The sequence below is a fragment of the Hevea brasiliensis genome, unplaced genomic scaffold, assembly GCF_030052815.1.
Source record: "Hevea brasiliensis isolate MT/VB/25A 57/8 unplaced genomic scaffold, ASM3005281v1 Scaf552, whole genome shotgun sequence".
Lineage (NCBI taxonomy): Eukaryota > Viridiplantae > Streptophyta > Magnoliopsida > Malpighiales > Euphorbiaceae > Hevea > Hevea brasiliensis.
Window position 1 is genome coordinate 1 of NW_026615087.1, and position 1,164 is coordinate 1,164.

The 1,164-nt window shown below is 40.1% G+C and overlaps 1 protein-coding gene across 1 annotated transcript; it reads left to right on the top strand.

The window, feature by feature from the left end:
• The first annotated feature begins 22 nt into the window (after positions 1-22).
• LOC131177539 (receptor-like protein kinase 5) lies at positions 23-1,164 on the top strand. The gene is made up of 2 exons (XM_058142561.1): positions 23-373; positions 498-1,164. Exons 1-2 carry the CDS (start codon positions 70-72, stop codon positions 881-883), a joined length of 690 nt encoding a protein of 229 aa, XP_057998544.1. The 5' UTR covers positions 23-69; the 3' UTR covers positions 884-1,164.

Below are 1,164 nucleotides of genomic sequence, written 5' to 3' on the forward strand. Positions count from 1 at the left end.
CATTTGAACATAGTAAAGCTGCTTTGCTACATTTGCAATGACGATTCAAAATTTCTCGTCTATGAATATATGGAGAGAAGGAGCCTGGACCAATGGCTGCATGTGAAGAAGACATCAACAAGTGTCTCAGGTTCAGCCTGCTTGGACTGGTCTAAGAGGTTCCAGATTATCGTGGGAGCAGCACAGGGCCTGTCCTACCTGCACCATGACTGCTCGCCACCCATTATTCATCGAGATGTGAAATCAAGCAATATACTGCTAGATTCTGCTTTCAATGCAAAAATTACTGATTTTGGTTTGGCCAAGCTGTTGGTTAAGAAAGAAGAAGAGACAGCATCTGTTGTGGCTGGCTCCATCGGCTATATAGCTCCAGGTAAGTTCTATAATTAAGGATTTGTTTTCATCCCCCTCTTTTTCATTACTAAAGAATCAACTTGAATTGCAGACTATGCTCCCTTCCCCCGTTTCCATTACTAACGAATCAAGTTGAATTGCAGAGTATATTCAAACAGCGAGATTGAACGAGAAAATTGATGTTTACAGCTTTGGGGTTGTCCTTCTTGAACTAACAACTGGGAAGGAGGCTCATTTAGGAGATGAAAATACAAGCCTAGCAGAATGGGCATGCAGTCACCTGATTGAATATAGACCTATAGTCGATGCTTTGGATAAGAAGATCATGGGATCTTCTTGCTTGGATGAAATGATCACTGTTTTCAAACTGGGGGTTAAGTGTACAAGCAAACTGCCTTCTGATAGGCCTTCCATGAGAGAGGTCTTACAAATCCTAGTTCAATACAGTCATCCGCTTGTTTATGGAGGGAAGAATACGGGTATTGAATTCAAGAATGGACGTGCATTAGACAGTGATGATAATGTCTGAGCTCTCTCTGTTTGTACATTTGCAGTACCAACAAAGTCTCGAGTTCAAGTCCCAATTGTATTCAATTACTAAAAAAAATGTGCCCAATTTGAAGTTTTTAGCAGAAATAAGTTATAGAATAGTTTTCCACAAGCAAATATTAGCTAGAGGGTCAGATAACCCGTAAGCTTTAAGAAAATAAGCAGATCTTGCACAACTATGTGCAACTCAGCAGACTTCGTGTAGTTGTACTTTCTAAGACTTCCACAATCCAAGCATTATAAAGAGTTCACTACACTATA